General features: G+C 31.9%; 2 protein-coding genes across 2 annotated transcripts; both read right to left on the bottom strand.

Moving 5' to 3' along the window:
- Positions 1–544: 544 nt before the first annotated feature.
- On the bottom strand, positions 545–10,059 carry LOC120354682 (putative ATP-dependent RNA helicase TDRD12). The gene is made up of 7 exons (XM_039442088.1): positions 9,886–10,059; positions 8,156–8,350; positions 6,857–7,040; positions 5,013–5,145; positions 3,311–3,418; positions 2,203–2,347; positions 545–862 (listed from the first exon to the last, which is right to left on the bottom strand). Exons 1-7 carry the CDS (start codon positions 10,030–10,032, stop codon positions 545–547), a joined length of 1,230 nt encoding a protein of 409 aa, XP_039298022.1. The 5' UTR covers positions 10,033–10,059.
- Positions 10,060–12,020: 1,961 nt separating this feature from the next.
- LOC120354683 (probable ATP-dependent RNA helicase DDX4) lies at positions 12,021–24,640 on the bottom strand. The gene is made up of 8 exons (XM_039442089.1): positions 24,545–24,640; positions 23,078–23,233; positions 21,209–21,355; positions 18,418–18,631; positions 15,996–16,145; positions 14,163–14,356; positions 12,768–12,890; positions 12,021–12,191 (listed from the first exon to the last, which is right to left on the bottom strand). Exons 1-8 carry the CDS (start codon positions 24,638–24,640, stop codon positions 12,021–12,023), a joined length of 1,251 nt encoding a protein of 416 aa, XP_039298023.1.
- Positions 24,641–25,040: the final 400 nt, after the last annotated feature.

The raw sequence follows: 25,040 nt of genomic DNA on the forward strand, positions 1-25,040 counted from the left end.
TACTCCATAATAGTATTATTTGTGGTATTAAGTAGCAAAAGTAGTAATAACAAGTAGAAAAACTAGTAACAAATATAAAAATGAACCAAGTTAGGCTACTTGTACAAAACAAGTGAAAAGTAAATTCAGTAAATCGAGTCCCTGTCGGAAGTTCCACCTCGCCTGAATATATAATGTAAACCGACAATGGGCCTCACGACAGTTAATGGGCCTCAGCCGGGACCGACAAACTAACCTGCCCATCCGATATCACATACCGGTAACATGGGAAAGTAATCCATCATTCTGATAGAGACAAACTCCAGTCCATTCACTTACATTATAATGTTAAAGCAAAAATAGCCTACTGCATCAAATTCTGTTAAATAAAAAATCAAATCAATAAAAAAGTGGTAATAATAAATGAATGAATTAAAAATGTATGTGTGAATGATAAATTGATTAGATAAATTAAATTTCTGAATTACTGTGTTACTGACAGAACAAAAAAAATACAGTTATAAAATTACAGAGAAAAATTGAAGAAAATTGAAATTAATTAAGACTAATCCTCTTCCTCTTGAAGAGAGGAAGCTTCGAATTGATGAAGTAATTCATCAATTGAGCCCTCCTGAGGCTGCCTTTTGGCGAATCCCCAATTGTGGAGCGCTCTGTTGATAATAATGTTGCGACTGGAGTTCGCATCTATCAGAACAATGGAGTACTTTTTCTCCCCCATTACTGGTTCCTTCTCCCCCTTCTCCTCGATTACGTGAGCTTGGATAGGTTTTCTGAATGCCTTGAAATTTGTTATGTCGAATATGGCCGACTCAACCCATCCTTCGTTTGGCTCTTTCATTCCAGACAATTCACATTCTATTGCCTGAAATCAATTATTATCATTTACAAAATTATTGTTAATTCAATTTACTCATGTATTTGTTATTAAAATTTTATTTATTGAGTCGTTTAATGCTTACAAAGGACAGAAAAGGTCAAAATATCTTGATTGACACACTAAAGGAACATAATATTATAGTGAGATCACATCAAAATTCCTGCTTTTTTGGTCACAGATGCATCTCATCCAATCAATGCTGATTGTTTAAAATGAATCTCACTAATGCAAGCGGTAGCTCAGCGCTGCCTTCTGTTTTTTCTCATTTAATTATTCAGAACTACAATTATGAATTTGTAATACCATTTCCACAGACAAAAATGATCTATATTTGCATAAAGGAAATAACAATAAAAATGAGAAAGGAAGAATTAAAAAGTATAGCATGTTGTTTAAATAAGTTATAAGCATTAATTTTCAATCCCAAACTACAACTATTATATCCACTGCATACTGGTAGTTACAGTTTCAAAGATGAAATAAACACCAAAATATCAATTTAAAAGTTTTCGCACATGAAAATGAATCAATTATTTACAGAAACAGACACTCTCTAAAAAATAAATAGAAATTTAACTAAGGTATGTCAACCTGTCGCAACCTGAGGCTCTAAGACCACATCTTAAAATTTCCCCTAGTAATCCAAAAATGTGTTGCGCTTCACCTTTGGTGATAACTTTCAGGGAAGCCGTGACACAAAAAGTAACAAGTTGCTCTAAATAAATGAATCTTTATTTCTAATGACAAGTACATTACAGAATAACAATAATTAAATATTGAATTCAACAAAAATGTGTAATGTTCAGTCATTGAACACAATACTGCTTGCTAAAGAATGAACTTTTGTCTTTTTTTAAATGATCTTTTCTCTTTATTGATTTAATACTGCAGTTCTTGTTTACGGTTGCTAGTAATAGGGATGGCCAGATATACTTCATCACGATATTCGGAAATTAATTGGCATGGTTCTTTCACCACTAGCATCACCCAACAAAATCGAAGTATTCGATCGTTTTTTGAACCTTATCTGATAAACCAATTTTAACGGAGATACTTATTGAAAGTTATATAGAGAAATATATTTGTTCTGAGTGTGTTGCATGTTGTTAAGATAAGATATATTTATTGATAATTGTTACAAGGATTTTGCCAAAGGTAACATTTACAGAAATTGACAATGGATGTAGAGAGATGAATAGATCACGAGATTTAGATGGGTTGCGAGTCACCCGTACCTAATTTGTAATTTGAAGCTTATAACAGACTGTCACCTGAGCTTCCCTGACGTGTCTTTACTTAGTGTTAATGTATTGGCATGTATTTACCTGGAATGGTAAGCGTTTCATGAAGCTTTGAGGGATCTCCATCACTTCATCCCATTTTACCCATCCGCTGCATCCTTCGTCAACGAAGAATACTTCTAGTATTTCAAGGTCACTGGATATTTTGTAAATCTTTGCCCTTCTCCATCTATAAAAATGAAGCCAACAATATCGTGAAGTGAAGATTTCAGCCTGAATCTTAATCACTGTAATAGTTGTACCATAAACAGAGATTTCAATTTATCAAATTTGAAATACCATTATCCCGAACCTCACACTAGCTAATGTATATTATTCAATTCATTACAGTTTGGTATTTGGAAACAAATTTGAAACAATCTCTGCATTATATATAAAAGAACTACTCTGTTGTGAATAATATAATGACAGCTTGCTACTGAGGCTCGTAATTTTTGGCCAACTTTCGACTTCCAGAGACGAATGCGTTACCCTCGGATCCCACAGTTTGGGTTATTTCACATGTCTGCTACTTTCAGAGACGGAAAGTCCAGATGACCTTCCATAGTCTTTTGGAGCCTTCACCTGGCCGTACACCCATAGGGCATAGCTACTCCCAGGGACGTATGAGTCACCTTAGGTGATATAGTTCCCATGGTTGGCGGCTTTTCCCTTCACCATGAGAACTGGTAACCCGCGGATGGTGGATCCAGTACTTCTTGAAACGGGGCAAGACCTGATTCCCGAAGGGTTCTAAGGCCAGCCTTACTCCTCAGAAGTCATGGCTTTTTTAAATAACCGCTTGAGCTAAGTGCTATTTAAAGAGTACCAAATAAGTAGCCTAGGCAGTGGTGAATATTTGAGCAAAGCAAGCACCGCTTCAAACTATAAGAGCAGGTTCCGATTTTTGTAATAAAGTCCAAAGTAATAATGTGAGATACTGTTCTTGGTGAGATGCTGTGATATCCATCCTTAATGATAACACTGGGATGATATCAGGAATATCACTAATTCATTGTACAATTACATACGGTACATGCTTTAACACCAACACTTATGCCTGGTGTGTTTTTTGAATGGATTATCTTAAACAAGATTGTGATATTAAATGACATGTTTGGCTACATTGTAGCCTATACGTAAGTATACTTACATATTGTTAGAAAGGGCAAGGCAAATACTGCCTAGGTCGAGTGTTCCTTTTTTCACATGTGATGATGTTTCGGCGAAGTGCTGGATATCTGCGGTTAGCAGATCGAGCCTGGAAGCATGGAAATTTTAATAAAATTACAATGAACAGAGAATCATTTGGTAATGACAAACTCACTCAAAAAAATAAGCTACAAATGAACATAGGTAGCGTGAATGAAAAGTTGTTCGTTATCTTACACACGTTATTTTTATTTTATTTATTCTACAAAAAAACTATAATTATGACCAAAAACTAGGCTGAACCTGTACCAATTGTCTCTTCCAAATTTGGATAAAAGGTTAATGTTTTCCAAATTATTATTATTATAGGTTATAAAATCTCACATAATAACGAATAATTATTAATGATACACGTTGGGATTGAAATTAAATTAATACAACAATTACAATAGAAATTCCTTCCTCCTTCAAATCGTATTTTATTTACTGTATACTTCCTTCCTACGTTCTTAAATAAGTAAGTCAATTTAGCTAACATATGGAATAGATAGAATCGTGATAAGATAAATTTGGCAGTACAGTTGGCCTACTTATTACAATAACTATCATATTTATAATGTCAAGCTTCTGTCCATATGTCTCCTACGTGAGCATTTGCTGTTCTCGCTAGCTTCATAATATTTATAGCATGGAAAAAAGATAAGTAATCTTCTTTTAGCAGAAGATTATAAATATGAATGTTAATTAAAATTACATTATCAAAAATTATGAACTGTATAATAAATTATGAAATAATAAAAATTATGATATATGTAGCATATTTTAATTTAGTTAGGTACAGGTTAAAAAAAAATATTTTGTAAGAAATGTGATCAAAGTAACTTAATTCAGGACGATAAAGTAGCACTATTGATGCTTAAATTATATTCATTCTTAATGAATGAAGAGTGATTGTCATCATTTTTATTCTGTGTTTAATGCATACAAAACCTATGTAAGAGGATGGGGTTGAATTGTTCCTGAAAATTTAAAAAAAGTAGAATTCAAGATGAAGTTAATGTGGTAAGAAACTCTTGATGCTCTCAATATTAAATCAATTGAATTTGTGTTTTTCACTATAAAATCTCGTATACTATAAAAAGCTTGTATTTCCTTAAATACATAGACCTACTACATATACTACTTATCATACCACAATATAGGAATAATAGATAGTACAAAAGAGTCCCATATTAAATGACTCGTCCTTATTATTAATGATAACCAGAAGAAGGCTAAGTTACATTTCTGAATATTTAAAAAGTGTGTGAATGATGGGTCAAGCATTTTAATTGGTAACATCATGTTCTATATTATACTAAAAATGTCTTTATCAACTGGCAATAAATCAATGTACTGACAAGTTCATGGAAGTGAGTAAAATTTAAAATAATAAAAAATAGAGGAGACAAGAAAATGGTTTATAATTGTTATAAGAGAGCAGTCGCATGTTCTGAACTGCCAACTTAATGAAAACCAAGCTAGCGAGACTCTTACTGTAATGGTTAAATCCAATTATGAGAAAAATACCATAATATAGAAATGAACAGAATGTTTATGTTGCAAGCCCAAATGTGTTAAAGGTGTTATTGGAATAGACTGATTTCAATACATTACGTTAGATAATTAGAACAATAAATAGATTGATATATGAATAGGCCTACCTGTCCGCTACGCTTTTGTGACGCAGATATATACATTGGGGGTTTTGAGCAGATAGCACCTCTACATTAGAGTATACATTTCTAGGGAGCTCAGCCCATTGCTGTTCTCCTATTTCCGTTGCTGCTCCTGCTCCTATAGTTGAAAAAAAAATGTATTCAACATAATATATGATATTCAACTGAAAAAACATAACCTCTAACAAAAATACAGTTTATGGATAATTCTATAATCTGAAATCTATAATCCGAAATCACCTTCATGTTCCAATTTACTTTTATTTTCAGTTAAATTTTTCTTCGTCATTTAGGCTATCGGATATTTCAGTGAATATTGGCTCCACTTTTCATATCAAGTAGGTTTCAATTGTTTATCAGTTTTTTTTGGAATAGAATTGAGTCAGATGAAGATAAACAAAAGTTGAGTAGAACTGGTTCTTTATTGGAGTTACCGTACAAGAGTTGGGTAACATATGTAAGGAAAGCTTTTATGCGGTGTAACGACACCAAGACCGACTATACCGGGCTACCACGATTTATATTATTGAACCGAAAGCAATATTATTAAAGTTTATTTTCGAAGGTAAATCGATAAATAAAATGGCGTCTATTTTTTTGTTGAACCTCACTGCAAATGATCGATTTTGTGATGATTTTCATTGAATCCAGTCGGCTACAATGTGGGGGTGACAGAGACCAATGCTACCAGCATTACAAAAGAGAAAGCAACAAATAGTTTATTATAATGGCTCAAAAACGTTCATCTTCAACAGAGTATCATCTATACCTAGACGCTCCTTCTAAGAAGCCCACGATGCCAATGTTGATAAATCTTGAATTGTATGAAAAAAATAAATAATATAAAAGCAGGATGTTTAATTTGAAGAGATTCAGAGGAACAAAATCAATCTGAAAATAATACAGCGTGGAATTGAATATCGTCTTGATATTCAACGTTCAACAAAAGTTACACAACTAAAAATTTGTTGAACTTTACAAGTGCTGTAAATAGACCCGCTTAGAATTGTATTTTCAAAAAAACATACAAATACTACCTCCAAGACAATCTATTCATTTAGATATGTATTTAGTTCAATATAGTGTATGTTAACCCGGTACATTCAAATTTAGATGTAGAAAGAATTTAATAGTAATTATAATAGGCCTATAGGTAGTAGCATTAAATGAGAAACAAAATATAAACAGCAATTTTCACATTGCAATTTCACAATAGTTAAATGTATCTGAATATATTTTTCAGTTTGCTAATGTGGCTATTCCAGAAGGAGACTGGGTTATGATATTCAAACCTAAAAACTGAGGTACTTGATACTTGTAATATTTAATAACATAAGATATTGAGAAAGATGATCATTTGTTTCATTCTCATTGTATATTCAGGCATGATACATTCTCATCACTCATCAGGTAAAATTTAGTCAATAATTAGGTCTACAATAGGAATTTAGTTGATATTAGGCGAGCACCTAACTGTAACTGAATAATTTGGCTTCAATTTTGTAAGTTTCCTACAACTCTCACACTGATGAATAATGGCAACAAAAAGTGTGATTCACTCTGAGCAAGTTCTAAAAAACTTTGTGTTGGAACATGAAGTTACATTACAATGATATTTTTTGGAATAATTTTGAATTGATTCGATTCTCCTCCTTTTCATGATCTAACTTATATTTTATAGTTGGAAAATTGAAAAAACAATTCGGTACTGTGCTGAAATCAATTCTGTGAAATTGAATCAATTGCATTAGCCTCGTCCAAACTACATAAAGACAACTCTGTCTTAGTCATTCGGATATTTTTGTTAAAAATGATAAAAGGTTTTTTACCCTGTTCGGTTATCCCAGCGATTTCGAATAAATTTCTAAGCCGTGTCTTATCATCTGAATTTGGTTCAGCCAGTTGTCTTGACAGCAGCTCAAACCCTAGACTTGATTCGACTGAGCTCTTTCCTCTCCATCCAGAGTATTTGATGTTCGTCATCCATAAACAATGATTGACTTTCATCTGGATCTGATAATTTAAAAAAAAACAATTCATAAGTCACAAAATATAATGAAATTGCGAGTCCAAAATGTAGGTGCATAATATTCATTTTATAGCAAATAACTTTTGAAATTGTCACGACTTATTTTTAAAAAACTAGTTTTGGCTGTTACACTACCATTATCAATCCCTACTAGTAAATTGATGGAAGGTTGAAAGTCAAGCAACAGGATGCGTGTAGTGTGAATGAATCCAACCATATAATGTATTATATATTATGTACACCATACGCATATTATGCGTAGCCTAACATGTTTGGAAATTTACGCTTTCTGAGTGTGAATGAAGCCAATAGTATATGTGTAGCCTGTCATATGTAACGTGTATAAACAAACACACTATATTGTATTCTAGTGCTCGTTTTAAAGCTTTCAGTTTGCTACGGATTGATAATTGCAGCTTGACAACCGATACTAGTTCCTTAAAATGTTCAGGTGCTTGGTTGTGTCAATTTCAAGAAGTTTTCATTCAATAAAAAATTCACTACAGTTGTATTCTTTGCCAAAATAGATGCTACACATAGGTATTCTACCAATAATATTCAAATACTAGAACGCTTATCACTAAGTACTATAACGTTTCAAATTGAGAAATTTATTCCACTCACGAAAATGACTTTATTAACAACGTTTTTATTTAGATTTCTGTGAAAACTTAGGCTGGCCTAACGGTAGGACATGTACATCATGTTTAATATTTTCATCATCATCGAGAGGCTTCTAACATAGAATAAGAAACCAATAACACTAGATAAGCCACTGGAAAATCACAGATTACAATGACAGAAAAATATTTTAACTTCAAATAGAGCAGCGAAGATTAAATAAACAAAAAGAAGATCGGAGACACAAAAACCGAACCTCAGAAAATTTGCTCGAAGCGTTTCCCTGTGATCACAGCTGTGATGACACAATGTATGACGACTGTTTGTCATGCATGTTCAACTGTTAGTGGCCAGCCTGAAGGGTTTTCTTAAAGTAGATTTTAGTTTGCTGTTAGAACTCAAAACTTGCATTGAATGTGTTAGTACTGTACTAAGATTCGCATTTTTGGGACAATGTCTTGTATGGTAAGTTACTTACTTCGCCGTGAATGAAATTTTTTTCGTTGATGCGAGAGTTTGTCATAGCTCTCTCCACCCAGATACGTGAGAACTGGTCAGCATTGGGAAGCCAGTCACAGTCACGGGCGGGAGGCTTGAGACCGCTTAGAAACAAGTCCACGGTCAGATGTGGATATACCTTCAAACTGTCGGGAAGGTCGAACAACGCGTACACCTGCCAATCAAACGATGTCGATGGTTCATTTTATTCAAAGGCTAACTCAAGCATGATGCTCAATCATTATTTGGCAATAAATGCAATTCATTGCATTGAATTCATGGCAATACATTTTTTATTGGGAATTCATTGGCAATAAATACAGTTATCAAGTCTGAATACAGTATGTATTTATCGAAACTTAATACGCAGAAAGATTCAAAACGCATTTGTCTGAAAATGCTTCATTTCTAAATTTTAAATAGATATTCCAGAGGTGGCCTCATTTTTATGTTCTTGTTTCAAGTTTTAAAAATTCTAAAAGTCTAAAATATGTGCGGCAATAGTAATATTTCTAATTTATCAGATTACCATAATTAATAAATTACCAGGTAAGTTCCAAAAACAAAACAAAATATTAAAATTTTAGTTGAGCTCCACAACAAAAATAATCCTCTACCCAATTCGGGCAACTAGAGCTGAAAGATTATTTACTGTATATTCTTTAAAAGTACAATAATAATAATATAATAATAATGCAATTTTTGGACTGAAAACTCTTGACACCCGGTTTGCACAAGTCTGTTAACTTTTAATCCCGATTATATGCCACTAGAAACAAACTGAGAAGCCTTCTTTGCAGGAAACCCTTCTCTAATTGATTGGTTCTTATAAAATTCAATCGGAAATTAAAATTTGAGAAGTTTTTGTGCAACCGGGCCTGACAATCCGAAGACTAGCGGATATGCATTGATGACTAGAGTGACACTGAAAGATGCGCAATAAATAATTTTGCAATTTATTTCGATCATACCAGGTTGTGGTTGTGATGGAGCATCACAACAAAACCCGTTTATTTACAAAATATTTGAAAATTGTAGGAAATTATAAAAATGACGCTTCAACATCTGAAAGTGGATAATAATTAACCCTGCATATTACTCGCGCTGTGTCAATATGACTCCAAAGAAAAATTTTGTAATGTACTAATTCTGCATTTGACTTGGATGTCTCAGTATACTGTGTCTTCCTGTTACAGTGTCTGTTTGACAAACATGCACTTAGAATTCTGCTGCCTGTAACGTTTTTTGTGTATTTTTTAGGTTGTTGTCATATTATTTATAACAGATATTGAACTTGATCTAATTATGAGTATTATTTTCTTCTTCCAACTTGGTCTACATGAGACTCTACATTGCTGAACAATTTGAAAATATTACAGATCACACAATAGTCTCTCATTAGTTTTATTTACAGAAGTTCATGTTACAGTAGGCCTAGATATGATTGTGGTAATTCACAATGTACTTGTGTTACTAACTTTATTCTGGATTGGGATAATTGTATTACAATAATACTACCTTTTAAAAAGTTATATAAATTTCCTATAAATGAATAGAGTTATAGATATAATTATAAATAAAATTCATGAACTGTGCCAAAATAACTAATAATATAAAAATGGCAGCAAAGACATTGAACTTGAAGAATGGAGGATAGTGGACATAAAATAAAGGACATTGGGTGTAAATAGTATAGTTCACTACACTTACATAGAATTCCATAAAATCGCCGACATCGATCAGTTTGACTTTTACTCTCGTTTCAGACAGAACTGAAACGACTCTGGCTCTACAGTATAGCCCAGGAAGGTAGTCGGGTCTTGGTTCCACAGCGACAATATCACCAACCTCACGCATGAGCTGCCAGCAACTTAAAAAATATATAAAAATGTAAGTGAATTAAAATAGGCAAACAAATGAGTAGAGTAGAGTTATTATCAAGTGTTTCATCATGGAAAAAATAAAAAAAGATTAAAGACAAGTTGATAAATAAAACGTTAGACTATTCTAAATATAAAGTTGAATTTAATATTAAATTCATCATTTCGCGTATATCGTATTATGTTATTCATCTGTGATTAAGTAGTAGTTTTATCTCCAAATATCAAGTACGGTAGTTCAATTTAATTCTAAAATCATCATGTTACGGTTTTCGTATTATATAATATGATGTTATTCATTTGTGATTAAGAAGTAGTTTTTTTCTGTTTGTTTTGCATTGACACTGTTTTCTTGTAAATTTTCTAAGAATATTGTAATAAACTCGTTGAATATTGGAAACATCTTTATTCACAATTTTATACAGATAAATAAGAACAGTGTCAATATTCATTAAGGGAAACAGATCATGAAAAACAATAATTTAGAACAATGATAAAATTTTGGACAGTCAGAAGTTCTGTAAACTCTGGAAGGGAGTATATGGATAATGTAACTATTTATAATTATTTTCTTAAAATGTGTAATGAGTTTTTTCTTATAAAACTCAAACTTGTGTTTCTCTGCGATCCTCCCAAATCTAGTACCATAGCCATGAGTCTCATTTCTTACTTCTTGTTCAGGGCAGTTCTAACATGCATGATTACATCAAATATATATTGCCCCTAGATTATGAAAATACCAAGCTGAGAGAAAATCAATTGGACAGAATCAATTCTTTTCATTTATAGATTTATTATTATTCACAGATCAAAATGTGAAATGAGTTTTTTCTTTTAAAACTCAAACCTGTGTTTCTCTGCGATCCTTCCAAATCTAGTACCATAGCCATGAGTTGATGATCATAGTCATGATCATTTTTTTCTGCACAAGGATTCTGTTAAGATTGATTCTGGTTGTGCATCGGATGCACAGTTCGTACGCGAGATGGCAGTGTATATTAATGATACAGTGATTTCATAGTTTGAAGACTACATATATGTATGTCATTTGTCTTGTAGCATATAGCCCAGATGAGATTATTTTAACTACCCGAAAAAAATTATGATTCTATAATTCTTGTCAATTTTCGGACCAAGGAACCAAGTAGGCCTACTGTCTAACATCTAACATCTAGCATTTCAATGTCATTTCAATCAAGATCTAAAATTTCAATGTCATAACTGGTTTGTTGGACATCACAATCAGTCCCTCTTACCATAGAGCATACAGAAAAGAATTGATCTTTATTATTTGCCTATTCTCTCACTCATTCAAAAAAAACCTGAGTCACATGTACAAAGAGCTAATTATTCCAATAGTATACTTGATTGAAATTAAACCCAATAGAAATACAACAGGGATGACCGTCCGCATATCCAATTTTCTGTAGTTATCTTGACTACATTGAATTTGTAGAACTGAGATTTTTGTAATCTCCAATTTTAGAGTCGATCATCTTCCTGCAACGTGATTAGATGAAGTTTAAAGTCGGCCAGAAAAAGGTGAAAATAATTCCTTGTGGTGACGCGAAACCCCTCTGTTGTATTTCGTATGTAGTTGATTCATATCTGCAATGATTTACCCAAAAATTCATTTTTTCAAAAGTACCGTAACTGATGTAAGAGATTTAAATTTCTGATTTCTAGTTGTAGATACAGTATTGGGCTTTAACTTGATAATTAAATTGGCAGAGTTCTATAAAATCATGAGGCCAATATTCAGCTACAGTGTATGATTCAACAGCAAGATTTACAGATTTTGAACCTGTGTTTTCCTTATTATTATTCTCATCAACTAATTTATCATCATTTCCTTATTCCAAGCTACTAACTCAACTTTAGACGGCTTCAAAAAGGAAATAGGCTTTGGGTTGAGTGGATTTTAGATTATTCTATAGATGTGATAAAAATCAACTGATTATTTACTTACTCTGGAGTTTTCAATAATTTTTCGTAATCATCTACATCATCTACACATTTAATAAAAATGTGTCTGTGGAGACAAGCATCCTTTTGTTCCATGCAAACTCCAAATTTACACAATAGATGACATACAGGCGCATGTTTTCTCGATATGTCTTTCCTTCTCACAAGGCGCTGAAAATTTTTGATTATTCCAAGTGGTTTAAATTATTAAGATCCATGACGATTGAAATTTATTGTTCAACAAGAAAAAGACAAACAGTATGAATGGTCTCACAAAGTGTATAAGCAATATAAATATATCTCAAATTAATAAATCATCATAATTTTTATAAATACCAATATAAAAAATTACGATATGATGAGGCGAAATAGTATCACAAGTAGGTAGGTTAAAATATGATGAATACATTTCGATTTTGTGGAACTTCTTAATAATCGAAAAACTATTTATTTGTTGTAATCTCCACTCTGAAGTATCGTATTGAAACTAACACATCTCCAGGACATCTTCAGTAGGCCTATAGCTGGTTTCAACACTAAGCTGCAGTCCTGCAAGTTAGTTTAATAATGTGGATTAGACCACAAAAACAGTAGCCTACCTATTTTTCAATAAAGTAGGTGTAAAGTAAGTATATGATAAAGATTATCATATAATTATAATGTTATCAATTTTGAAAGTTGATTTAATACTTTTCAACAGATCAAGACGAGAATGGGAGAAAACTCATTGTGCAAAATCTGACTCACCTGCTCAACCTCATTCATGACTGGATGAACCTTCACTCGGTTCATGAGGTTGACGATCATTGGAGACGGTTCATCGTTCGTCTTGTCAATTAAAATATCAATTCTTGGAGCCTCTTTATTTTCCTGAAAAAGTAACAAAGAAGATGTTGGACAATGATTAAAATTCTCAATTATGCAATTTTTGAACATAATAAAAATGCTTGGATGAATAATATAAATATTTTGGTGGATAATTATTATAGCGTGTGGTACACCCCAGTGGTATATTAACGTATGCGATTTTTCAAGTTCAGCGTACTATTTACCAAGAGTTCAATATTTTTTGTTGAATTTTTTTCTTTAGAAATTTAAGTTCTCTTCGTTAGTTTTTGTAGGATTCTTTGTTATTTATCTTTGTTTTAGTGTCCCAACTGAGAAAATTTCTCAAAATTCACAGGATAATCCAGATTCGACTTCTCTTAATTTCTCTAAGGAAAAATGTAAGAAATGAATAAATCAATTGAGTTTTGAAAGTGATGAAATTTCTGGTCATGTAATATTATTTGAGTATAGACTTTCGAAAAATGTCATCGGTTTTTGTATGAAATATAAATATAAATATGTATGAGAGGTCCAATAATTTTTATCAAAAAATATGTACTTTTATTTGGGTATTATAAGAAAAACCAATAATCCTATCTCTTTAGCATGAGTACTAAATGGAAGTACTCATTTTTGACATTCAGAAAATGTAGGTAGATAATAATGGCAAACCAATTATAGAAAATATTTTCTAAACTAATACATTTTAGCGGATAAAAGTGCATTGATCATAGAAAATACAAGTAAAAACTTATACGATACTGTTTTTGTCATAATCAAAATATAACAAAAAAAATATGTAAAAACTAGAAAATTATCAAAATTTATAGAAATTATTATAAGAAATGGGTTGTGAGGAATAACCCCAGTGTTATATTGGTGTATTATTTATATATGTGCTATACCGTATATATTTGAAGGTTTATAATAAAAGTTTTCTCTGTTTTATTCTATAATTCATAATATATCCTTCTATTCCTGTGTTATAATAAGCTTCAGTTGCCACGACAATTCGAAAGCCAAGGCCACAGAGCCACCACCATGAGTGGAGATACATTTTTTCCAAAATTATTTCACCCTTATAAAGCTCACAAATTTGTGTCACAATATTATGTTAGCTGTATTCAGTAGAGATGATTTTTGCATGACTCTCAGGTATAATTTGCTTGAGCCCAGCTTTCTATTGCTTCTATCCATTCCTTCGTGATTAACTAACTTGTGAATATAACAATTTATTATTATGGTTGTCTTTTATTTAATGAATAAAAATGAAATGAAAGTGAAGACGGTACTGGTAGGCTACTCAGTACTCACCTCTTCATACAGGAATATATTTCTGTATGACTTCATCTGACACCCAAATCTATGACTGAAAGTGTCATCTTGAGTGGGGAGGCTGTAGTGAATCAGCCGGGTACAACTGGTTAGTCGCAATTCCGAAAATACCAAACCATCCGTACATAGAAGAACTGGATTAAGTGAAGAATTCCTCCATTCCTTTCCTACATCTGAAAAATCCAAAAACTTTGAATTATTTAATGTCGATATTACAGTACATTATGTATTACAATATATTAGTTATAGATGTATATTTGTTGAACAAATCATAGTAGACCATAACAATAAAGTGTATATAAATTTATTCAAGCATCGACCAGAAAATCTACGTATTCTGCATTAGAAATTTCAACAGATGTTTCAACAAGAAATAAGATCACATCAGTATGCCTTGTCTACCATAATTTATTTTCAAATGAAGAATCCTTCTATAGAATTGAGAAAAAACATAGTAATAATCTTTGTTTATGAAAAAAATGTCTATTGAATTTTCTTATTGCAATAAAATGATTGGGGATGGAAAACTTTCAGCTTCAGTAGCATTTAAATGCATGTACATAAGCTACATCTTGATCAAGATTAATATTATCCTGTGACGTGGCTATTTTTAGATTATTTTTCAAAATAATAATATTTTCAATGCATAGCTATTTGAAATGTGATTGAATATGATTAGCCTTCATTCCATACACACATGAGTATAAAATTATTCAAATTAACTCAATTGATAAACAATATGATAATAACAGTTCAGTTCTAGAAATTTTCAGATGAACTCAGTTGTAAGAAAAATAAATAGTTGATGAAAAGAAAAGTGTTTTATTGGTACTGAAATTCAAGAGGGATTTCCTAAAAAATATGACTTTTTCATTACAAGTTTACAACCGAAATGAAAATTACAACTTATTGGATAGAAATACATTATATTGTTATGGATTTTAATTTTGAAATGAACTGGCAACACTTTGAATTATACGAACTGAACTTTCTTTTAAATAATTATTCACTTATGTACTAAGAAGGAACACTTTTAAACGTGAAAACAGAACAACAGCAATAGCACGCACACATATCACACGGTAAAACTGTCACTATTAGGCTATACTGTCACAAATATCTAATTTTAACTCTCAAAACACACTGTTTTTTCAATCAATCCGGCTCCTTCTTATATCCTCTAATCTTGTAGATTTCGAATATTATCATGTTTAAATTCCAAATTTTAAATCATCATTCCTGGACCGAAAATCAAGTGACGAAGCAGTGTGTGATTACATAACCTTATCTTTTGGACAACATTAACATTTTATCAAAATTTTTGGAGAGAAATAGTACAGGCTCAGCCTAGTTTTTCCTCCAATGTCATAATTGTATTATGATTATAGTATTTTATACAATAAATGAATGAATGAATGAAATTATGTTTGGAAAACTCTATTCATGTTCATTACATGCTATATTTCTATTCTACAGGTTTCTGTATAATGGAGATATAACATATAATGAAAATGTATAAAGTAGAACTACAGATCATTACATCTTATGTTCGAGAAATGCTGGATGAATTCATGGCAGGCATTCCCATCACAGTACATAAGCCATCGTAATCACAGTGGATTTTCCTTCAAGCTATTTTCTCTGTTTCATTTTCTGCAGTTGCAAATGTCTACAATGTAGAATGTTAAATGAGTTCACACATTACAATGTCTATTGAGAGATTCAATAATTAAAGAGATCATATTATTAATAATATTATTCAATGTCATTAACTGGCTGACACATTCTGTAAAATAAGTTGAGCTTACTCACCTGACACTTCAAGTACAGACATCTCATCATGAACAACCAGTAGGTTTATTGTTGGAATGTCTTCCAACTTTTCCTGGAGATAAATTATTTGATCGGAGTTCTTACAGAATACTACGGATCTCTGATAAGAGTCCGTATCCATGAAAAGAGCTGAAACATCACAAATTATAGAGCCAAATTCTTTTTAATTCCCAATATCATAATCAGAATCAATCTTTATCTTGATAATTACAAACAACACCTCATTCAGGAGATGCATGAAATTAAAAAATCTAAAACAAGCGCAAATATAGAAAAAATATCACTCCTAACCCATTTATCCTGAATCAATGACATTGAAATACGTATTTTTCCATTAAAGACAATCTTGAAGAATCACTAATAATTATTGTGGAAACCTTTCTTCCTTTTGAGTGGGCATTTTTTCATTGTAAGTAGCTATTATAAAATGGTTACTGAAGTTCACATTACTAATGTGCAATATCATTACAATTTTTATTGTCACTAGGAATTTCTTATAGCTAGATGCACCACTGTGTTGAATTTGAACTACAAAAGTAATAAGCATTTATATTTTGCGAATATAGTTCTGTCATCTCTCGATGAGATATGAAGTTCTTATAACAATCTCAATCTGAAAACTAGAATAATTCTTCACGATTTCAAAACAGTCTCTGAAGCTGGATTGCCACATATCATCAGTGTCCAGTACATTTCCATAAGCACTAATTGTACTATTCATCAAACTTGCTTGTCTGGGCTGAGTAGGAATAGCCCCATTGAACTGGCTATGGCTACTAATGGTAGGACATGCATAATAAACATGTTTATCATGCACACATGTTCATCATGCATGTTTTGTCACCATAACATAAAATAAACAAACAATAACAATTAATAAACCACAGGAAAATCACAAATTGCAATGATATAAAATAATTCAACCTCAAATAGAGCAGCGAAAAAAATAAACAACAAAAATCAAAGATACAAAGACCAAACCTAAAAAAATTTTTCTTGAAGCCTTTCACTGTAATGACACAACAATGTATGATGACATGTGTAGCTTTAGAGACTGTTTAGGAATCATAAAGTATTATTTTAGGGTTTAGATTGAGATCATTATAATATATATTTCATATGTCTCTAATATCATTTCATATTTGACATATATATTTTATATTTATTTATTTATGAAAAACATGGAAGCATACAGGATTTCTCCCAAAAATTGCTTCCATAACAACTCAATTACAATAGTCCATTATACATAGTAAGAGTACAGAAAAAAAAGAATATTGAATAGACTTAAAACTATTCACGCTACAAACTTAATTGAAGAATTACAATGAAAGAAGAGGGAAAATAATAAAAAAAAGAAATGAACAAATAAAAAAACAGAATCAGTACTAATCATACCCTCGAGGACTAGTGCAAAAGTGGATTCAAAAAAAACATACAACATCAACTCAACAGACAAGAGACACATTAAAACACTCGACAGTCACACTCGCAGAAGTTGCCTACAATCCCTACGGAAGCGACTGTAACCGAATGACAAGTCAAGATGATCCGAGAAGCAATTGAAAATGAATGATGATCTATACATGGGAGAGTTCTGATGATTTAAAGTGTTGCAATAAGGTATAAATAATATAAAACTGGAACGGCGAGGCACTGCAGAAATGTACACATTTAACTGGGAAAGCAAAAACATTGAGCTGATTCTGCCGTTGAATAAATTAAAAACGAACAAATGCTTACTAAAATCACGTCTCAATTTTAATGATTCCACACCGAACATCATTCTGAGTTGTGATGTGGGGAAGTCGAAGGGGCATGTATTGTTGAACTTTTTAAAATATAAATATCTAAGGAATCTGTTTTGAACACACTCCAAAGGATGTATCAGTGAATTCTGGTATGGGTTCCAAACCACACAACCATACTCCAGAACGCTACGAATAAGTGTGTTGAAGAGATAGCACAGAGTCCGTATGCTGTTGAAATATGAGCATGTTCTGATGATGAAACCAAGCTGCTGATATGCCTTATTCACAACCCTTTCAACATGCAGAGAGAAATTGAGCTTGTGATCAAAAACAACTCCCAAGTCTTTGAAATGATCTACTTCTTTAATAATTATATGCCATTAATATGATACGGAGCGTTGTTCAATGTAATCAATGTTCCTCTGACGGGTGATCCTCATGACACTGCATTTTTCCACATTCACATCCAATCCATATTGTCACTCTGAGATGACAGAACTATATTTTCACAATATTGATGCTTGAGAATAACTAATTAACTTAAATTAATTAACAATATTAACTGATTAACTAACTGCTTGATATAAATGAATTTATTAATTTTATAATATTGATGGAAACAAAATATTGAATACAATATTAAAACTCACCTCTGAGACACTCATTCTTGTGTCCTGGCTTGAAAAATTCAAAATTGATTATAGCTCTTGAGTAAAAAATTGATTCTTGCTGGTTCCTACTTGACACATACACAGAGTATGCATCATTATGCATTGTATGCATAAAGTTACCCTTCCATTTTTTACTTAAAATAATTGTCTGAATTTCAGTATTTGCTTGGCCTATTTGCTGTATCGTCTCGACCTGAAATAATGGAATTATATTAGTGAGACAGAAACTGTTTCCACTTGATTCCAGAAAAAAATTATGGAGGAAGAATATTAATATTGTAATTGGGAATTAATAAATGAATAAAAATAATGGAGGAAGAATAATAATAGTTTCTGAATTTCATAGTTTATGGATATTTGATATTTGCATGAGATTAAAATATTGATTTAATGTTGCCTGAGCACGATTTCTATTTTTCCATTATTTTATGTTGTTTATATTGAATAGGTTATTGTATTTTTGTTATAATATGTCTTATGGGGTATGAATTGTATAGCTGCTTTAGAACCAGAGAAAATTTCCTTCACCTTGTATTAGTTTGCTCCGGATATGTTAGTGCCAGTGGGTGCGATAGTCAACTCAGCAAACAAGTATTGAAAACTCCTGGGATAAACTAAGATTGATGTTTTCCTCTCAGTCGATCAGAGGATGGATTTAATAAGTGAAATATTCATTTAAACTGTATTTAGGTAATTTAGTAACTCTCTAGTCGCTTCTGGGAACTTGACGTTAGGTACTGAACGAATTAGCATGTGGATGGAAATTTTACATTTATAACATCAAAACAGAAAATAGTGAAAAGGCGGTTACACAAACGATCTTCCTCATAGAATCTAAGTCCATCTCTCATATCTCTCCTTCTATTTGGAAGTTGAGAAGCAAAATTGGGAAGAAGGATATCGCATGACAAGCCATCCAATGACCAATCAGCTGTCAGAAATAGAAAAATTGCCCAATATAGGACAGTGACACCAAAAAATATGGTCCAGGTGTGCCATATAGTTTAATGAATTATAGTTATAAATTATAATAGAAAAACGAGCGAAAAAATGTGGGGATGATGATAGTAAGCAGAAATTTCAGTAGGCTAGGGTACAAAATTACATAAAAAATCATCACCAGTAATTAACAGGCAGAGGCAGGTATGTCGACTATCAGCTGACTGATAAGGGAAGCCAGCTCGGTTTGCCCAAATAAACTAACCCTCAAACAAAACATTCATGCAGTACAGGTTATTCAGAACTATTTGAATATATACACAGTGTTTACCAACTGCCTACCAATATAGGCTACTCTACTAGGGCATTCATTGCTCCTGGCTAAAAAACATATCTAATTATCATATTTAAATTGTCCGCAAGTCTTCAGTTACTCACACAGCGGCCATTTAGATTTTTTCACTTATTATTTTTTTTCTGAATAATTGTTAAACATACGAAATTGAAACTTTGCACAATCATTCATAACAACTATACAAAGCTACAAAAAATATTATAATTTTTCAAATTCATAAAAGAAAATGGCAGCTATTTGAAATGTTGTTTCTTAAATAACGCAGAAACCTGTGGTTTAACAAAAATTTTATAAGAATAACTTTATAGCACATTTAATTGCCTATCGATTGGTACTTGATTTTGTAAGATTGGACCAATATTAACTAAGATATGGCAGCGTTAGTGATAGGTGACTACTGAAAGTTTGTTGCAATTCAAACCAAGGCATGCTGATAGAGTCGCCTCAATGATGCAACAATCTCTATTTGAATTGCTTGTTGATGGTAAGCGATTTTAGGTCATTTCAAACAATAAAATAACGTTACATAATCCTCGAAAGGTAAGTCACCCACCACTAAAGCTGTCATTTCTCAGTTAATATTGGTCCAATCTTAAAAAATCAGGTACAAATCGATAGGAAATAAAATGTGCTAGAAAAATTTATTCTTGTAAAATTTTTGTTAAACCAAAGGTTTCTGCGTTATTTAAGAAACAACATTTTAAATGGCCGCCATTTTGTTTTATGAATTTGAAAAATTATCTTAATTTTTTTGTAGCTTTGTCTAGTTGTTATAAATGATTGTGAAAAGTTTCAATTTCGTATGTTCAACCATTATTTAGAAAAAAAATAATAAGTGAAAAAAGCAAAATGGCCGCTGTATGAGTAACTGAAGACTTGCGGACAATTTGAATATGATATTTAGATATGTTTTTTAGCCAGGAACAATGCCCTAGTAGAGTGTTGGTAGGGAGTTGGTAAACACCCTGTATATGTGTGAATCTCGCTTACAATAAATAATTTATGAATTTGATTATCATGGGAACATATGATAGAGGTATGTTATAAAATACTGCTCATTTTATTACACATAAATACTTCAAAAAGTACACTTTCTCTTGCCGATTGGTGATTCGTGCCCTGACAGTCTGTAAATAAATTGAACGAAATAGAACACTATAACATATTCTCAGTTTCGTGATAATTATTATGACATGTAGATTGTCCAACAAGACAAGTTGTATTCATATATGGAGCGAACCTGAAGATTATATTTCTTCAATTTCAATATTTATTTATAAAAATGTGCGCGATAGCTTCAGATAAAAATATACTACAGTATTTTCTATAATATGTATTTTTCCACAAGGAAAATTGTATTAGTTTTATATACATGAAGATGCATTGACTAATTCTAAAATGCAATACCTACATACCTCCGAACCTACATAACTTCGAACTTCATATAACAAGTATTGTTGGGAGAATGACACTTACTTCATTTGGGAAGACATTGAATATTACATCAGCATCATCGAAGACAATGTGCCTCAATCGTGTCAGCTCGGTTTTTTGCATTGATTCTAATATGCGCACCAGACAAGAGGGAGTAGTAATCAGGATATCACATCCTTCAATGACAGCCTGAAAATTTCATAAATTTAAAAACAAACTGGCAATAATCATTGTCAAAATGTATCAATATTCAAGACCTAAGTTCTTACTCAGTTCATCTTGGTCATTGAATTTTTTTCATCCATAAGGCTAAATCAATATACTGTAACCGGTATTGATATTATTTTAGTAGGTAATATTAGGCATATGGTTATATTGTTGTTCGTAATGATAGTATCATCAACTCATGCTTTGCTTTGATAATATATAAGGAAAGGTAATATACCTCCCTTCTGATGATAGTATCATCAACTCATGCTTTGCTTTGATAATATAAGGAAAGGTAATATACCTCCCTTCTGATGAATGAGAATCATTTTTGGGGATGAGATTTTTTATTTCATTGGAATAGGCTACTTTGGTTCAACATCCCATTCTGTTTCAAGATTCATACCCTAAATATTAACTTGCAGCGTTAAACTCGCAGGTAACGTCCCAGTTTGTCCACTCACGTTGAAAAAATCGCCTTTACTGTGAATTTTCAACGTGTTTTAGTTCTTTTACATTAAATCAATTGTTACTCATAGAATATTACAGTAAAATGTCATTTTTGAGCAGAATGATTGCTTTCAGGTTGAAAATAAAGATATGACAGATCTGAGCTGGCAGCAATAATAATTATTAACTTTGTTGTAGTTCAGACACTGTGTCAGCCTCAGAGGCTGATGAAGCTCCTCCTCAGGAGTGAAATGCATTCCTCAATACTCCAAGAAAAGTAAGTGTTTTTAAAATATTTACAAGTATCACAGTGTCTGAACTACAACAAAGTTATTATAAATATATTGTTTCGTCATAGGAAAGCAACATGAACTTCAATAATTATTGTTATGTTTATTTATTGAAATAATATAAAATTATCATCTAGCACAATTTATACTTCATATTTGATTGATGCATTATTTTATGATATTATTTCAATAATGGTAGTGGTTTTATGTATAGAAAAAGTGAATAATCATGTTTATCTATTTGTTTTTACATTAAATAATACACAAATCATTCATTGTGGGAGGGTCAAGAGACTCAACCCAAGCCCATTATACCTTTTTCAAATGTTGATATAAATAGTTCTAAAGGATAGATGTTCTATGCTACAATTGCACCCATCCACGACAAGCTGTCAGAAATCTTCACTCACTGTCACTCGCTCTATAGTGAGGTCCACGTTATGATAGCAGTGTTTGATTAGCAATGATATTGCTATCCTTGTCTACTATTCAACAAAACGGATAGCGCTATCTCTTTCTCGCTTTGCTCTGTTGCCAGATCATTTTTTGACAATGAGAAATTAATAATCAATTAACAAAATATTTCATATTAACTATGAAAATCCATTATGAAATTATTGAAAAATATAATTTGTTGCCAAATAAAATATAATTGATTATTTTAAATGAGAATGAACCGTTATCAATAAATCATGAAAATCCATTATGAAATTATTGAAAAATATAATTTCTTGCTAAATAAAATATAATTGATTATTTTAAATGAGAATGAACCGTTAATATTACATCAATAAATCTGTATCAGCTACCATCTATAGAAGGCATTGACAAAACAGAGGATCGGGAACGTTTTTCTCCTATCTTTCTCCACTGCCATTATAACGTGGAACTCAATATAGAGTATGGCTTGAAAAATGGTCTGTAAAGATTATAGAAAAGTGAAATTTATAGAAAACTTTCTTACCTTGGCTGCTTCCAGACTCATGGCACCACAGGCCATTGAAACTACATTGTCTGGATCAGGACCGTCCAACAGACTTGTGTACATTCCATTGACATCTCTCACATCAGATGAGTAGCAACACAAATGAATTGCTTTTGGTCCGTAAGTCTTCGGCATCTGACAAAAGTAAATGCAATTCATTTCACTTGCAAAGCAACTTCAGCAATGTGATAAAAACACACCTCTTTTAGGAATTTGATTATTCCTTCATTTTTCATCTGAAGAATTATTAATATTGCATTCATTAGAAAAATTTATTGTTAACTTTGGTAGAGTTCTGACACTGTGTTACTAGAGGAGGCTGAGCCTCCTCTTCAGGAGTGAAATGCATTCCTCAAGACTCCAATCAAAAGTAAGTGTTTTTTCAAATATTTACTAGTAAATAGTGTTTCGTCATGGAAAGCAACTTCAATTTATTGTTTACTCATTTAGATCTCATTGAAAAATGGATATTCGAATTTGAAAAATCATATTATATTATAATAAAGCTCATTAAATCTTTTGGAAAATCAATTGAAGTTCTGATCAATCATGATATTGAAATTATGTTCAAGAATGAGATAACCAGGATGAGCATTAAGTCGGAAAAAATATCTGTAAACGATTGCAACATTTTAAAAGAAAGCATACTTAGTAGGCTAATTATGGAATACTTGATACTTGGTGAAACACTAGTTGCTTTAATATAATGCAAATATGCAGGGTGATTTTCTAGTCCTGTTACTCAGTTTTCAATTAATTAATTATAGCTGTTCTATACAAAGAAAGATTTTTTTACACATCTCTATGTTACTGAAGTTTATCAAGGAAAATGCTCAACATGTCTAGCCATTGAAGTTGTACACACTTCAATGTGACTCGAATGCACACAGAATGTTAGGCCTATCCCGCTCAATGATAATCAACTCGCACTATCGGGTGTCGGGTGTCGGGTGTAGGCCTATACCGATTAAGAAGACCTACCAACAATTGATAATACAACAGTACATTGTTGTATAATGTACAATGTATAAAATGCTGTTTCATATGTTGTATAATGCGACATACAAAATTCTCCTTTATTACAAATAAATAGCCACACATTCAGAATAGGGTAACATGACTGAAAAATCACTCTGTATAATATAATTTTATATGCCTAATATAAAGAATGGCTTCAACATATTTCATTTCTTAATCGTGATATTGGTGCTTCAATTATTCTGTTCTGATTCATATTGCATCTTAATCATACACAAAAATTGAGTTTGTTTGGAGGGAATGAGTAAGTTACACTTTTATTTCCAATCATTTATGATTGTTAAACTTGTAGTTTTTCAATCAAACTCATTAAGTTATTAAGTACGGTATAGGTTTCGATTAAAATACCGTTCAGCAAACTATCCATCTCTCATGAACATTAAAATGATTGATAGGTACAATACTCACAAAAAGATCGAGTTGCAGTTGTCTGATTATTGAACTAACAACAGCAATTACGCTGCTTAGTGTTTTGCCAGATTTGGCTTCACCAATCACAACCATGTTGTGACGTTCTGAGAGAAGAGGAAGAACATGGTTCTGGAGTGGGTACCAATCAAAGTTCCCCCATTTATCTGTCAAAACCTGAAATGGTATGCAGTCAAGTCAACAAAGATAATAACCTCGCATTAAAAATCTATTGTGAATATTATTTGGTCGATGGCATGATAATATTGAAAGTAATATGATTACATTGTAAAGAACCACTGGCAGGCATTGACATGTGTGTTCCAAGAGGGACATGCTCAAGAACACCACAGCCTATGCCTACAATAGTGGGCCAACTTGAGTACCGTACTTCGCTCCGGTTGTGAGGCTGCTGCAGCTTAAGGCACTTCGGTACAATTTTTTTTAAAATTGAATAATCTTTTCCAATACAATTGTTAAGATCATTATAAGAGTG

This window comes from Nilaparvata lugens, chromosome X (genome assembly GCF_014356525.2).
Source record: "Nilaparvata lugens isolate BPH chromosome X, ASM1435652v1, whole genome shotgun sequence".
Taxonomy (NCBI): domain Eukaryota; kingdom Metazoa; phylum Arthropoda; class Insecta; order Hemiptera; family Delphacidae; genus Nilaparvata; species Nilaparvata lugens.

Coding starts and splice junctions, on each gene's coding strand:
- LOC120354682 (XM_039442088.1), bottom strand. CDS start 10,032: ATGCGTGAGGTTGGTGATATTGTCGCTGTGGAACCAAGACCCGACTAC. Junction 7,041..8,155: donor AAAATTTCATTCACGGCGAA/GTAAGTAACTTA, acceptor TTAAATTATCAG/ATCCAGATGAAAGTCAATCA. Junction 2,348..3,310: donor CTTGCCCTTTCTAACAATAT/GTAAGTATACTT, acceptor TCATTTTTATAG/ATGGAGAAGGGCAAAGATTT.
- LOC120354683 (XM_039442089.1), bottom strand. CDS start 24,640: ATGGTTGTGATTGGTGAAGCCAAATCTGGCAAAACACTAAGCAGCGTA. Junction 16,146..18,417: donor CAAGAATGAGTGTCTCAGAG/GTGAGTTTTAAT, acceptor GTGATGTTTCAG/CTCTTTTCATGGATACGGAC. Junction 14,357..15,995: donor GTCTGTACTTGAAGTGTCAG/GTGAGTAAGCTC, acceptor TGGATTTTTCAG/ATGTAGGAAAGGAATGGAGG.